The following is a 12,892-nucleotide window of genomic DNA, read 5'->3' as shown; positions in this document are numbered from 1 at the left end:
CACATCGGGGCCGGGTGTCCGGCAAGCAGGACAAACGCTGCAGGCGCTGACCGAGGCTGAACTGGGCCCCTTGAAAGCTGCCCGAGCACAGCTTCCCCATGGTCCGGGGGCTGGGATCCTGGAGGGAAGGATCCCAGCCTGAGGCGGGGGGGGGGGGCTCTCTCCCAGCTCGCTAACAAAGGACGCCTGGGGAAGTGCCCCCAGCCACAGGTGACGTGGACCAGCTGTCCCCGCCCCAACAGTCATTGCAAGGGTCCCCGGTGCACCCCTCCAGACAATGCAGATGGTAGCATTTTAGCAGCAGGGGTGGGGTGGGCTAGGTCAGGTCCCAGTGACCCAGTCTCGCCACGGGGGCTGGAGGATTAACCGCAGACTGCTTGATTCTTTGCTTGCAGGGAAGCCATCAACAGACTGTACGAGGCAGTGCCTGGGGTCAAAGGGGCCTGGAAGAAGAAGGTGGGTAACCGTGCCTCAGTTTCCCCATCTGTAAAACAGGGCTGATGATGCCGACTTGGCTTTGCAGACCCTGGGTGGACGTGGTTAAGGGTTATTAAGGCAGGTTCAGGTTCTGGGATCTCTCCCCCAGCATCCTCGGAGCACTCTCCCCTGGGATCCCCTTCCCAGCACTGTTGGCCTGCGCAGAGCGGTTGTCTGCAGGCAGGAAGCTGGACACTTCGCTGACTGCGCCGGGGCTGGTTCAGCTCAGCAGAGTTGCAGAAGCTTCCTGCACTGTCCCCCCGCCATCGCCCTGTCTGGTTAGCTGAGCGCAGCACCCAGTGTTACCCCGGATGAGGCGATGACCCTCCAGCCCTTGTCTCCCTCCCCAGGCGCCTAACAAAGCCCTCTTCTCCATCCTGGGCAAGAACAATCTGCACTTTGCTGGGATGAGCATCACTGTCAACATCTCCATCGACGGGCTCAACCTCATGATCCCCACCACCCGGCAGGTTAGTGCCCACCCAAGTGCTCCGATCGCTCCCCTGGGGCATGGAGATCTAGGACCAGTTGGGGCAGGGACAGAGGGGAGGCTGCTTGCACCTCCCCTATCCAGTGGGACTTGTGCAGCCCCTAGCGCAGGTTAGAGCAGCCTTGAGGCTGCTCTAAGTTGTGCCACTGCTTCTGGGGCTTTGCACAGGCACAGAATTGCCAAGTCCACCCCACCCCGTATAGGGTCCTTCTCTAGTGCTCTGGCCAGTCGAGCTTTCCGTATCCCAAGCGATGGGGTGCCCCCTGGCAGAGATGATTCCACGCCGACTGCTAGGAACATCCTTTGGCCATTCAGCCTCCATTTACACTTCCTTTTGCTCAATTTCATCTCGTCATTCCTGGGTATTCCCCCTCTGAGCGTCCTCTGCAACTCCACCCCCTCCATGGTGAACCCCCAGACACTGGGAAAGTGAGAGGCCAGCTCCAACATTCAGATCTGGGGCTAAATTCTGCTCTCAGCTTCACCGCTGTAAATCCAGCATCATTCGCCCAATGCAAAGGATCCACTCCGGGGTGACAGAGAGGCACCCGAACACCTGTCCCTATAAGGGGTGAGCCCAACCCCCGGAGCTGGGCCCCACCCAATTTGGGGATCAGCGTCTCTAGCTCTAGAGGGCAGGTGAGCAGCACCTTGCTTATCCTCAGAGCACAAGGATAGAACAACTCAGGGTTACACAGGATGGGGAGCTAGCGTCATGGCAGGGATTAGAACTCAGGTGGGCCCAGCTGCCCGTCCTGTGCTCCAACCACTAGGCCACCCTTTGCTCTTGCAAGCCCCCATGTTGTTTTATCCCCTTTAAACAGTCAGGCAAGCCGGTGAGGCTCCACAGGGTGGCGATATGATGGGAGAGGGGGATTCCCGGCTGCGATCCGAGCAGGGAGGGGAAGCTGGCGTTTCAGAACCAACCACGCTCGCCAGCAGGAGGCAGGCGTGTCCATTCGATGAGCCACAGCCTACATGCCCTAGGCCGGGTGGGGTGGATACAGCCGGCCTAGCTCCCGCCTCCCCCCAGCGGCAGAGGAAAGCCAGGACGGTTCCCAGAGCATCGACTTTCGGCATGGGCTGGCGGCGGGTCCATCCCCACCCTCCCCCCGCTCTACCGAGCCGCTGCGCTGAGCGATTCCAGAGCCTCCCAGCGACCTTTCCAAAGATCTTTAACACCTGCCTCTGTCCCCTGCAGATCATTGCCAACCACCACATGCAGTCCATCTCCTTCGCCTCGGGAGGAGACACGGTAAGGGCCGCCCTCGGTGCGTGGAGATTAGAGGAGTCACCAGCTCCTCACGGCCCCGCTCCCTTCTGCATCTCCTCCTCCCCCTCCTTCTTCCTCGCCCCCTTTGCATCCCTCTCTTCTCTTCCCCCTGCCTCAGTTTCTTTTGCCTCTGGCGGTGATCAACGGGCAGCAACAATCACACTGCCAGTGGACCAGCTTCTGCCTGCTGCAGCCTCAGTCCTGGGCACCGACGGCTGGGTGCGGGAGGGCTCCCAGCTGGCTGGTATTTGACCGGCCTCTCTGGGTTTTTTTATGGTTTTGCCAGAAAAATAATTTAAACGGCCAGATTTTTTGTGGGTTTTTTTTTTTTTTTTTTTTAAACATGGGTCTAAAGCTTTGCAGTATTCTCGCACGACGCTGGGACAGCTCATGTTCAAAGTGTCTGCGGCCAGCGAAAGATGCTGCCGTGTTCCCACTTCCATGGTGTAAGTGACAACAGAGCAAAACCGTTGTAAATACAGCAGCCGTCCGCCCTGCGCATGGGTGTGTGAGACAGGGTTTGAGTGATGGGACAGTGAGGAGACCCGCGATGATTATCGGTCTTGTCTACAGGTGTCCTCTCTCTAGATACTATCAGTGGCTGTTGGGGGGGGGGGGGGGCGCTGTGGAGTTGCCTTGTGGCTGGGGTTGTGACAGGCCTGCTTTGTGGATGGGGGGGTTGCCAGTATTTTGATTTCAACGGTGGTAACCCGGGATGGGGGGAAGGCAAGTCCCCTCCTCCTCAACTTGTTTCCTACTCTGAGAGCTCAGGGGTCCTGCCTGGCCTCTCTCCCTCTCCAGCTGGGCCTTGTAACAGTTCCTAAGCCCTGAGGAGACAACAAAGAAGCAGGGAAAGGCCAGGATAGCCAGAGAAACGCCTGTCGGGCCGGTTGGTTGGTCCAGGGCTCTCCCACAGAGGAGTGTCTACCCCTATCCACAAAGCAGTGACCTGCCATGCCATACTTGCACTGACCAGAGGGGGGCGCTGCAGAGGGACACACGCCGCTTCCTGGCCCCCATGCCCCGAGCGCACTTGTCCGCCAGAGCAAACCCCCTTCGCAGAGCCTGACAGTGCAATGAGATTCCATCCCTGCAGGCAACAGGCAATTTGCTCCCCCCGTCCCTCTCTCCCTCCTTCAAGGATTGAGGCCTGGACCCCTGCTTCTTTCACCCCTAAAGCCTAGCCATCCCCTACATAAGCTCCTGCAGCTACCAGGGGTAGTATGTCCTTTATCTCCTCTTTGGGCTGCAGCCACGAGAGGGCAGTCCTCCCTCAGTCAGCCCCAGGGAGCTGGTTCATTACAGCACAGGCCGCCCAGTGGGCACTACGGAGGGCAGATTGCCCTGGGGCAATGGGGTGAGGCCCAGCACCGGGTAACCCTCGCTGTCTCTGCAGCACTCCCTGGCCCTCACCAGCCAAGGAGGGAGTGTATCAGAGCAGGGACCTACACCCACGTTGCCTGGGGAAGGGGGATCTGCCAGCCGGAGGATTGTGGCTCATTCCCCTTCACACCCAGATTCATAGCCCTGCCTCAAGCCCCTCCGACCCTTAGCCTGCAGGCCAGATCCCGGGCCCCAGGAACGATAGCCACAAAACCCTTCCTTCCCTGACTCTCCCTTTCTCTCCAGGACATGACAGACTATGTGGCCTATGTGGCAAAGGATCCCATTAACCAAAGAGGTGAGCAGGGCAGGGGTGAGAGGACACAGGGGGGTAACAAAGAAGGGTGATAAGCAAGGAAGGATCAAGGCTAACCAGGAGACCCATGTTGGCCAAAAGTATGGAGAAGGGCTCCCCGCACGACCTCTTGTGCATTTATTGTGCGGAGTGTAACTGAGGAACTCACCACCGGAGCGCCCCTCCTGCCAGCACGTGGCCTTGCAGGGATTCTTCCACTCTGGAGGCTCCTTTCCCCTGGATCTGCTACCGCTTCTCTCAGGGACATCCCTGCTTCCAACAGCAGCCTGGTCTACAGCTTCCTTCCCCACCCCTTCTCTCTCAAGCCTTTTGGTGAGGCCCAGGTGTTCGCCATGCAGACACCTGACCCCATTAGTCCCACCTCCTCAGGCAAGGCAAGGGGGCAGTTAACTATGACCCAGGCAAGACTGGCCCCATTTCACCTTAAAGCGATGGGTGTCCCATGCCATATGTCACCCGGGGGGCCTCGTGCCCAGTCCTGCCATGGGATAAAGGTCCCAGATGCCCCGCCTGATGTGTCTGTGTCTCCCTCCCTGCCGGGCAGCATGCCACATCCTGGAGTGCTGTGACGGGCTGGCTCAGAGCATCATCAACACGGTGGGACAGGCCTTCGAGCTGCGCTTCAAGCAGTATCTGCACAGCCCCCCCAAGGTGGTGGTGCCGCCGGACAGGTAGGGGGGGTGAGAGACACGGGGCCTGCTGGTGCTGCTGGGAACCCAGATCCCTGCTCTGGGGTCGCCCTGGCCAGACTGGGCCTGCTTTTATGCAGGTCTGCACCTTCTCACCTTATCCTGGGCAGCAATTCCGAGGCATATTCCCAAAGCTGGTCCAGGTGAATGAGGCCTTGCAGCCTTCTACCCCCACGTTCATCCATCCCTTACGCTGGCAAGTGACCTGGCATCCCAGCCACTTCCTACCGGCCCCACCAGGTGCTCTCCAGACTCGGGGACAAGGTGGCGTTCACACTGCCAAGCCTTCATGGAACTGCTTTGCAGTCACCACCTGAGCAGGACCTGAGCTACTTCAAGCCCCCAGCAGGGCTGTTGGTGGAAGAACGGGACCGTCCTCTGCCCGGTGCATTGGGGTGTTACCATTCTCTGCATCACAAGATACAGGGCCCTGCAGCATGCTCCATACGACGGTGACCCTGTCTGTGGGTTTTGTCACAGCTAGGGGTGCTAGGTCCAGGGTGCTCTCAGTACTAGGTGCTACCATGCCCTGGGTGCTAGATCATGAGATGCACTGGCTCTTGATGCCCTGGGTGTTAGATCTGGGGATGCTCTGGGCCTGGGTGGTGGGTTGCCAGTCTCTGGGTGCTCTGATGCTCCAGCTCTGGAAACTAACCACATTCCCTAACTCCCGTGTTCTCTGTTGCGCAGGGTAATGGGGACTGAGGAATCCGCGTGGGGCGACGAAGAGGAGATGGCTGAACACGATTACTACAACAGCATCCCGGGGAAGGAGCCTCCCCTGGGGGGACTCGTCGACTCTCGGCTCAGGCATGGAACGTTGCTGGGCCACGCGCACTCCCAGCCCTCCTGTGCCGGTCACTTCAGCCAGGTGAATCCTGCAGTCAGCACGCTTGGCTGTGCAGCTTCCCCGATTCCCCCCAGCCTCACAACCTCCCCACCCCACGGTTGCACCCAGAACCTCCTGTGTTGAACTGAGCCTTTTCCCCTGATGCTGAAAGCTGGAAACCAAACCTCGTTCTTGTCCCCATCGAGGACTCCCCCAGTGAGTGCCTGGTGCGGGGTCAGGCCTGGAGTGTCTCTGGAATAGCTTCTGGGGTCAGGGATGGAGGTGGGTCCATCAGGGAGAGCCCCAAACAGCTCTATGGCCTCCTCTGTGGCTTGAGGGGTCTGTTGTCCAGCAGTAAAGACTGTCACAGCCTCTGAAGGCTGCGTGGGATTTTACCAAAAGCTCTAGCCCTCGAGTCATCGGTTCATCGCGTTTAAGGCCAGAAGGGAGCGTTCGATCCTCTGCACATCACAGGACACTAAACCCCAGATGAACCTGTTACAGCCGTCAGGAGACAAAGCAATGGTGTGCAACAGGCAAAGAACAGGAGGGACGGAGGCGCGCCAATCCCACGGTCCCTGCACTGGCAGTCACTAACCCCCTCGATCTCTCACAGGCTGTGTCACCCTACACGGGCCGCATCACCCCATTATACAGAGGAGGGAGCTGAAGCGTGCAGGGGTGAAGGAGCTCCTGGGGGTCATGGGGGGGACCTGCTGCACACTTCCATGTGACCACGAGCTGTGACCTCCAGGCTGTGTTTCTGGGCCTAGCACCCGTTTCCATTTGCCAGAAAGGGATGGAGGCCCTGAGGAGGCAGCGAGCAAAGCCGGGGTATTGAGCTGTCCTCACGCCTCATAGAATATCACAGAATATCAGGGTTGGAAGGGACCTCAGGAGGTCATCTAGTCCAACCCCCTGCTCAAAGCAGGACCAATCCCCAATTAAATCATCCCAGCTAGGGCTTTGTCAAGCCTGACCTTAAAAACTTCTAAGGAAGGAGATTCTACCACCTCCCTAGGTAACACATTCCAGTGTTTCACCACCCTCTTGGTGAAAAAGTTTTTCCTAATATCCAACCTAAACCTCCCCCACTGCAACTTGAGACCATTACTCCTTGTCCTGTCCTCTTCTACCACTGAGAATAGTCTAGAACCATCCTCTCTGGAACCACCTCTCAGGTAGTTGAAAGTAGCTATCAAATCCCCCCTCATTCTTCTCTTCTGCAGACTAAACAATCCCAGTTCCCCCAGCCTCTCCTCATAAGCCATGTGTTCCAGACCCCTAATCATTTTTGTTGCCCTTCGCTGGACTCTCTCCAATTTATCCACATCCTTCTTGTAGTGTGGGGCCCGAAACTGGACACAGTACTCCAGATGAGGCCTCACCAATGTCGAATAGAGGGGAACGATCACGTCCCTCGATCTGCTCGTTATGCCCCTACTTATACATCCCAAAATGCCATTGGCCTTCTTGGCAACAAGGGCACACTGCTGACTCATATCCAGCTTCTCGTCCACTGTCACCCCTAGGTCCTTTTCCGCCTCCACCTAACGCATCTCCCTGTCCACTGCCTGGGTCTCCATATCACATGCCCACCCCTTCGCCACGTGTGGAGGGGAAACAAACCTCCTGCATCATGTGTGCTGGCTGCATGGACCGAGTTCTGATTCTTCTGCTTCACAGGTTGGATTTCCTGCCATAAGAGACCAGAACAGCCACCCGGGCTCCCACTGGGACGGCGACGCTCCTGGTACGTGCTGCAGCTCGAAGGCGTCATTTAACCCAGGGACTCACGTCCCTGTGGGCACGGGAATGCATGGCCCAGGACTCGCAAATTCCTGTGGTAGAACCCTCGGAGATGGGCATCACTGTCCCTAGCTGCCCGGCTACGAGAAAACTAGCTGAGAACAATGCACAGGGCAGCTGCTTGGAGTGATGCCCCTTTTGCAAACCCAATTCTTTGGCATGAGTCACACAGCCTGGCACGTCAGCTGATCCTTCCGCACCATCACCCCATGGACTCCAGGGGGAACTGTCAGGGGTGGGGGTGTTTCTGGCCACCAATGAGCTTGTCCCCGAGTCTCCCCTGGATGTTACAGCAGCTGCTCCCATCAGAGATGAATTTAAGAAGCTTGGTCTCCTGCTCCTCTCCTAGCGAGTCAGGGTGAAAGGGCCAAATAGGGGGAGGGGAAAGGACCCAGGGGAAGATGAGATCAGTGTAGGAGTGTGTGGCCAAGGAGAGGACAATCCTAAAGGGAGGAGCAATGGGGTGAAACTCAGCAGAGGGAAGTTCAGGCTGCATGGAGCAGGAGAACTTCCTAGCAGGGAGGAGGGTAGGTGGAAATCACCTCCCCAGGGAAGCGGTGGGGGCCCCCATTGGTACAACTGAACTGGACAAAACCCCAGAGGGTAGATCATAGGGAGCGATCCTAGCATGGGCGGCGGGTATCATAGGCTGGGGGAGGCTGTGCCTCCCCAAAACATCCAGGCATGGCCCCACTCGTGCTTCGCCCCCAGCTCTCCCCTCCTACTTTCCATTCTGCGTGCGGCTCCAGTCCCCCAGTTCTGGCCCTGGGTGAGGCTGGGGCCATGCCGCCCACCTTCCTGCTGCTCCGGGAGGCTAGCCTGGGGTGGAGGCCAGTGGCCGCAGTGACGGCGGCTTTGGGCTCCGCCAGGGGGTCACAGAAGAGGCAGGGCCTCAGGCAGAAGGGGTGGGGGGCTAGCCTCCCTCAGCCGACAGTTCTCGCGCCACCCATGGATCCCGGTGTGGCAGGCCCAGCTCCTGTGGTTCCTTTGCGCAGAGCCTGCCGGCGCTCACTGTCCCTCACTGTGTCTTCCAGGCCAGTCCTGCGATGGCTACCTCCAGGCAGACAGCCAGCCCCTGGGATGCCGCGACTACGAAGAGCACATGTACGTCAACACGCAGTGCCTGGACGGCTGGGAGCACGAGGAGAGCCCCCCCAAGGATCTCTTTGACATGAGTAAGACAGCGGCTCTTGGAGTGAAGGAACCTCACTAGAACAGAATAGTGGGAGTTGCTTTTGGTCTTTGGCTCAAGGCCTTTAAAAGAGCCAGCCCAAGGTCCAGCAACGGGAGAATTCTTCCCAAACCTGGCTGGCAGGAGGCCTGGGGACTGGGAGCCCTGTGGTGTGATCCTGGCTAGGGTAGCTGCCAGGGCCTGTCCCCTCCTTGCTTTATAGTCTTGGCTTCTTGCAGGGCCTTTCGAAGACGCCCTAAAGCTGCATGAATCCACGGTGGTTGGCGGGGCCAGCCCGCCCCTAGAGGACCAGTGGCCCAGCCCGCCCACCCGGAAGGCTCCCATCGCCCCCACGGAAGAGCAGCTGAAGCGGGAGCCCTGGTACCACGGGAAGATGAGCCGGCGAGAGGCGGAGAAGCTGCTGCAGATGGACGGGGACTTCCTGGTGAGGGACAGCATCACCAACCCCGGGCAGTACGTCCTGACGGGCATGAACGGCGGGCAGCCCAAGCATCTGCTGCTGGTGGATCCTGAGGGTGTGGTAAGGAGCGGGCCGGGCTCCCCGAACTCAGCCCGCATGTCCTTGACGGGCCCCCCCGCCCCGCTTAGCCCCATCAGCCTCCTCTCTGGGTGGAGCGTGACCTGCCCGCTCCCCGCCTCACGCCCACCCCCCTCCCCGTTCTGTTGCTCCAGGTGAGGACCAAGGACATCCGGTTCGAGAGCATCAGCCACCTGATTAACTATCACCTGCAGAACGAGCAGCCCATTGTGGCGGCGGAGAGCGAGCTGCACCTGAGGCAGGTGGTGAAGAGGAAGCAGTGATGGCTGGGTGCGTCCCCTCGGCAGGGGGCGGGCAGGAGACCAGGGGGCCTGATTCTCTCCTGCATTCGCCCCAGTCAGAGCAGCGGGGCAGTGGGGAATTGGCCCGCACCCTCTCTCCTCTGTGCGGGCGCCCCGGCGGGGTCAGGCCGGTACCCACTGCCTCTTGGGCTGGGCTAACGGGGGTCGCTGGGAGCGAGACGCCCCCTGAGCGTGCTGGGTCCCTGCCTCTCTGACCCCTGACAGCAATCTCCTTTCTCTCTGGCCCAGAGCCCTCCGGGGGGCTGGCTCTGTGCTCGGAGCACCTGCCCACGGAGGAGAGGGGAGCCAGGTGAAAAAGACAAGGGGATGCCACAGACAGAAACCCCCCTCCCCACTTCCCTAAGCAGCACCCACATCCCCTTCTGCTCCTCCTCCACCACCCAGTGCCCACAGTCACCCTTTCTCTTTCCCCAGGGGACTGTTTTCCCTCCCCTCCCCAAACAGCTGCCTCTTTCCCTCTCCCCTCCACTTGCGGCCACGCTCCCCCCTTCTTTCCCCCTCCTCTGGGCTCGCGCCCCCTTCCCTCTTGCCTATGGATGGCTGTCACTCGCCTACAGGTTGCTGCTGCTGTCTCCACGCCTACAGGCGGCCATTGGTGTCTCTTCAGTGGACCCCTGCCCATTCATGTTCTCTCTCCCACCTCCGCCGGCGGACTGCTGTCACGTCCCCCCCCCCAGCCTTGTGCCATCTTCCTTCTCTCTCTCTCTCCCCTACAGACTGTTGCTCCATGCTCTCTTTCCCTCCTAGCTGCTGCCACAATCCACGCCGACTTTTTCATTCTTCCTTCTATCCTGGGACGTATTTATTCTACCTGTGCTGACAAAACTCCACCTGGAGTGTTAGCATGGCTCTCCCCCACCTACCCGCCGCGGAGCCTGGAGGACACAAACGGAGCTCAGCTCTGTGCCGCGTACATCCCACCAGGAGCACACACACAACAGATCAAACCTGCCCCGGCTTCTTAGACTAGTAGTTAATTAAAACAAACGAATTGCGAGCAGGGAGCCTTGCTCGGAGAGCCGCTTGTAGCCACGGCTGGGCACGGACTGTGGTCTAGTGGCCTAAGCGCAGCGCTGGGGGCCAGGACACCAGCGTTCTTTGCCTTCACCTCTGCTGCTGACTTGCTGGGTGACCTTGGGCAAGTTGCTTTGCCGCTCTGTGCCTCAGTTTTCCCCATCTGTAAAATGGGGAGGATGATGTTGACCTACCTACCTCGCAGGGGGTGCTGTGGAGAGGAGTTAGCTAAAGCTGGTATGGCCTTCTGAGGGCTAAATAGCATCCAGCGTAGCTGTTAGGTTTAGTCGCTGCTAGAGACCATCAGAGGGGTAGGGAACCCCCTTTGGAGGTATAATTGGATGCGGCAGGAGGTGTCAGAAGCACAAGGCCCCAGTCCCATCTGCAAAGGGAACAGGAGCCTCTTCCCCATCTCCCGAAACCTCCCAAGCCAACCCATTACCGTAATAGCTGCTTAGACTCCACTTTGCAGCCGTGAGGGGACAATCTTGTAATTACGTTATCTGGCCGAGATGGCCCATCATTAGGAAAACGACTTCAGATCTTATCAGCACTCTGCTTATTGAATCAGGACCTGAAGACAGGCTTTTTGGACCTTGGGAGAGAGGACAAAGAGCGACACAAGCGAGGGTGTGGCCGACCCACCGCTGGGACGCATCTCTCCTCCTGCACAGCTGCCCAGGAGGTGACTTGGTGTCCACTCGGCTTCTGCCCCGCTTCAGAGCCTCAGCCAGGCTTCTAGTACCAAGCCTGGGTCGCGGCACTGCCCTTCCACTCTGGGTGGGGTAGCCCAGGTGCCTGCTTCCTTTGGATGGTGGAAGATGAGACCTTCCCCAGAGCCTAAGCTTTGGAGGCTCACCAAGCACCTGCTATGCGATGCTCACAGCTCCTCCAAGCCCAGCTGCTCCCAAGAGGTGTCATCTTCCAGCAGGGGTCCCTGCTCTTTGGAAGCTCCCACCTCCTCCAGGCCCACCCCAGCTGGCATTACAAGAGAGGACAATGGAAAGGTACTTTGTCCAGCAAGGTGGGACTTGCTCCTCTCAGGCACCCGGGTCCGTGTCACATTGTAGCGGGATTTTACAGGCTACCCGGCGCTGAGCATCCATCAGCTGGGACCCACGGTGAGAATTCCACTGAACGGTGGCAGCCTTTTAAACGCCATCCAGCGATTGCCTTGCCAACGCGCCGGCGTTCGGGGAAGCGTCTGACACGCAGCGAGGGGTTCGCTGGTTTGAATACGTTTCTAATTAAATGTGGAAATGATCAAACGGCCTGAACGTGTTCTTGACGCCGCTTGGCAGGCCCCAGTGCAGCCTGTGCCCTGGGGGAAAGAGATGAACAGAGCCATCTGCCTCTGCTCTGGCGTAGGACAGCTGCTGCTCCTTGCAAAGAGCCGCTCAGGTGAAAGCAGGCCATGACAGGTCCACCCCTGGCTCCCGTGGGGCAGCTTTCACATACTGTCCCATGAGCCTCCATCTGGTCCAGACACTGAAGTTACCTATTGGCAGCGTAAGCTCCCGAGTGGTTGGTCCCTTTGGCCCATTCTGTCCTTGGCCTCCTTGCCAACAGGGGGTTGCGAGGCGCATCCCTGAAGGCTGCCGTACCAGGGATTGAACTGGGGTCCTCCAGAACTAAAGGCATGAGTAGCTACAGCTTGAACTAACGAGCCAAGCTGCCCCAGCGGGGGCTGTAAGAGAATCATATCCACTGCAGATCAGGCACCGAGGGGTACGCACAACCCACGGGTTTCACGTGCTACGTCCTCCAGACAACCTAGCCAAGCAGACACTCCATTTCTAGTGCCCCCCAGAATTCTGCTCCCCCACCGCATCCCCCTACATGCTCCCAAACACCTGATTTCCAAAGGGGCTTCCGGCAGATTGAGCCCAGCACCTGTCCTCGCCTGCTTGATGTGTCCCCACTGCATCCTGCGATCCACACTGGGCATCGCTGACATTAAGAGGGAGCCCCCCCCAACCCTCCCCTCAAATTGGAATCCAGGTTTGGATTCTGAATTCTCACTGGAGCTGGGGTTGCCTAGACCTATGGAGGGGGTTCGGACCCATTAGAGAGAGCTCAGCTGTGACATCTGCAGCTGGAGCCAGGGTTTGAGCTCAGCCCAGGACAGAGAATGGGGAGGCGCTGTGGATTTCAGACCCCAACCCGGGCTCAGATTCTCAGACACACACCCCCATTGACAACGTAGGAGTGTTTGGATCCAAGATGGAGGGAGTTAGCTCAGGGACATGGGAGCTTGGTCACGTCACATGCATTTGCTAATCTTTGTATTGTGGTAGCCCCGGGCCTGGAGCGGGATCCCGTTGCGCTAGGCGCTGTACAAACAATAAGACAATTCCTGCCCCACAGAGCTTGCAGGCAGGATTGGTCCCCGCTATATATTATCCAGTCTCTAGAGCTGGTCTAGATTTAAATGACTCAGTTCCCGGGGCTTCTACTCCTCCCCTTGGGAGATGCCTCTGCTGCCGAACACACAGCACCATTATTACAGCTGCGTCCACCTGCCCACGCCCCACATTGCTACTGGCACTCCTGGGGTGCCAGGGCAGCCTCGGCGAGGCA

At 58.9% G+C, this 12,892-nt stretch overlaps 1 protein-coding gene across 4 annotated transcripts in view; it reads left to right on the top strand.

Moving 5' to 3' along the window:
• The window catches only part of SHC2 (SHC adaptor protein 2), a 30,213-nt gene extending 18,635 nt beyond the window's left edge, over positions 1-11,578 (top strand). Inside the window, exons 3-13 of one of the 4 annotated variants that reach the window (XM_037885989.2) lie at positions 396-456; positions 828-947; positions 2,169-2,222; positions 3,870-3,921; positions 4,484-4,610; positions 5,319-5,499; positions 7,144-7,210; positions 8,301-8,441; positions 8,677-8,978; positions 9,131-9,266; positions 11,396-11,572. In XM_037885989.2, coding sequence (XP_037741917.2) covers positions 396-456; positions 828-947; positions 2,169-2,222; positions 3,870-3,921; positions 4,484-4,610; positions 5,319-5,499; positions 7,144-7,210; positions 8,301-8,441; positions 8,677-8,978; positions 9,131-9,259 — 1,234 coding nt within the window. In that variant the 3' untranslated portion in view covers positions 9,260-9,266; positions 11,396-11,572. Of the gene's footprint in view, positions 1-395; positions 457-827; positions 948-2,168; positions 2,223-3,869; positions 3,922-4,483; positions 4,611-5,318; positions 5,500-7,143; positions 7,211-8,300; positions 8,442-8,676; positions 8,979-9,130 lie in introns of all 4 variants that reach the window. The other 3 variants (XM_037885988.2, XM_043535982.1, XM_043535983.1) reach the window with 3 other exon arrangements.
• Positions 11,579-12,892: the final 1,314 nt, after the last annotated feature.

Source organism: Chelonia mydas, chromosome 25 (genome assembly GCF_015237465.2).
Source record: "Chelonia mydas isolate rCheMyd1 chromosome 25, rCheMyd1.pri.v2, whole genome shotgun sequence".
Classification (NCBI taxonomy): Eukaryota; Metazoa; Chordata; order Testudines; family Cheloniidae; genus Chelonia; species Chelonia mydas.
Note: the sequence above shows the minus strand (reverse complement) of the source record. Positions and strands in the feature narration are given on the sequence as shown.